The sequence below is a fragment of the Apaloderma vittatum genome, unplaced genomic scaffold (assembly GCF_000703405.1).
Source record: "Apaloderma vittatum isolate BGI_N311 unplaced genomic scaffold, ASM70340v1 scaffold28653, whole genome shotgun sequence".
Taxonomy (NCBI): domain Eukaryota; kingdom Metazoa; phylum Chordata; class Aves; order Trogoniformes; family Trogonidae; genus Apaloderma; species Apaloderma vittatum.
In genome coordinates, this window is record NW_009710280.1 from 6,233 (window position 1) to 6,847 (window position 615).

The 615-nt window shown below is 56.9% G+C and overlaps 1 protein-coding gene across 1 annotated transcript in view; it reads left to right on the forward strand.

Moving 5' to 3' along the window:
- Positions 1 to 198, forward strand: part of HEYL (hes-related family bHLH transcription factor with YRPW motif-like) — a gene marked incomplete at its 5' end in the record, with an annotated part of 3,266 nt that extends 3,068 nt beyond the window's left edge. The window contains one exon of the mRNA XM_009867251.1: positions 6 to 198. Within this exon, the coding sequence (XP_009865553.1) occupies positions 6 to 198 (193 nt within the window). The remainder of the gene's footprint in view (positions 1 to 5) is intronic.
- Between the last annotated feature and the right edge of the window lie 417 nt (positions 199 to 615).

The window sequence follows — 615 nt, forward strand, 5'->3', positions numbered from 1 at the left end:
GTGTTGAGAGAGGGCTCGTCCAAGAGCAGCCAAATCGCCACGTTCCTCTTCTCACCAGCCTCTGCCAGCATCCCCATTCCACCGGCTTACGCGGCGCCTCCCACCTTGGGTGCTGCTGCGCAGGGACCCGGGATCAGGGTTGGGACATCCAGGATCTGCCGCTCCTGGGCGACTGAAATCGAAATCGGGGCTTTCTGACCCTCGTCTTTGGAGAAAGGAATTCTTCGGCACTCATTGCCCGCAGGACTAAGACCAAACTCCGCTGAAAAGGCATCTTTCCTGCTTTGCAGAAGCCAAGGATCCATAAAGAAAATTCTCTTTACTCTTCCCTCCCGCCTCGCAGCGCCTTCCTTGCCTCACCATCACACGTCCTCTCCCTTGTAATGCCCGCAAACATAAATCACATCCGATTCGATGCACTTGTCTGCACGCGGCTGCGCTCCAGATCCTTCCAGCGACGAGCGAGGGGGCACTTGCAGATCCCAACCCCCTTCTTCCTCCAGCGAACCCCTCTGCCGAGCCCAGCATTGCTCTCCTTTGGAAAACAGCCAGCCTTGAAATACTGTCTTAGTTCCTTGGGGACTCGGAGCTGCCAGACTGACTTGCTTGTGCCGA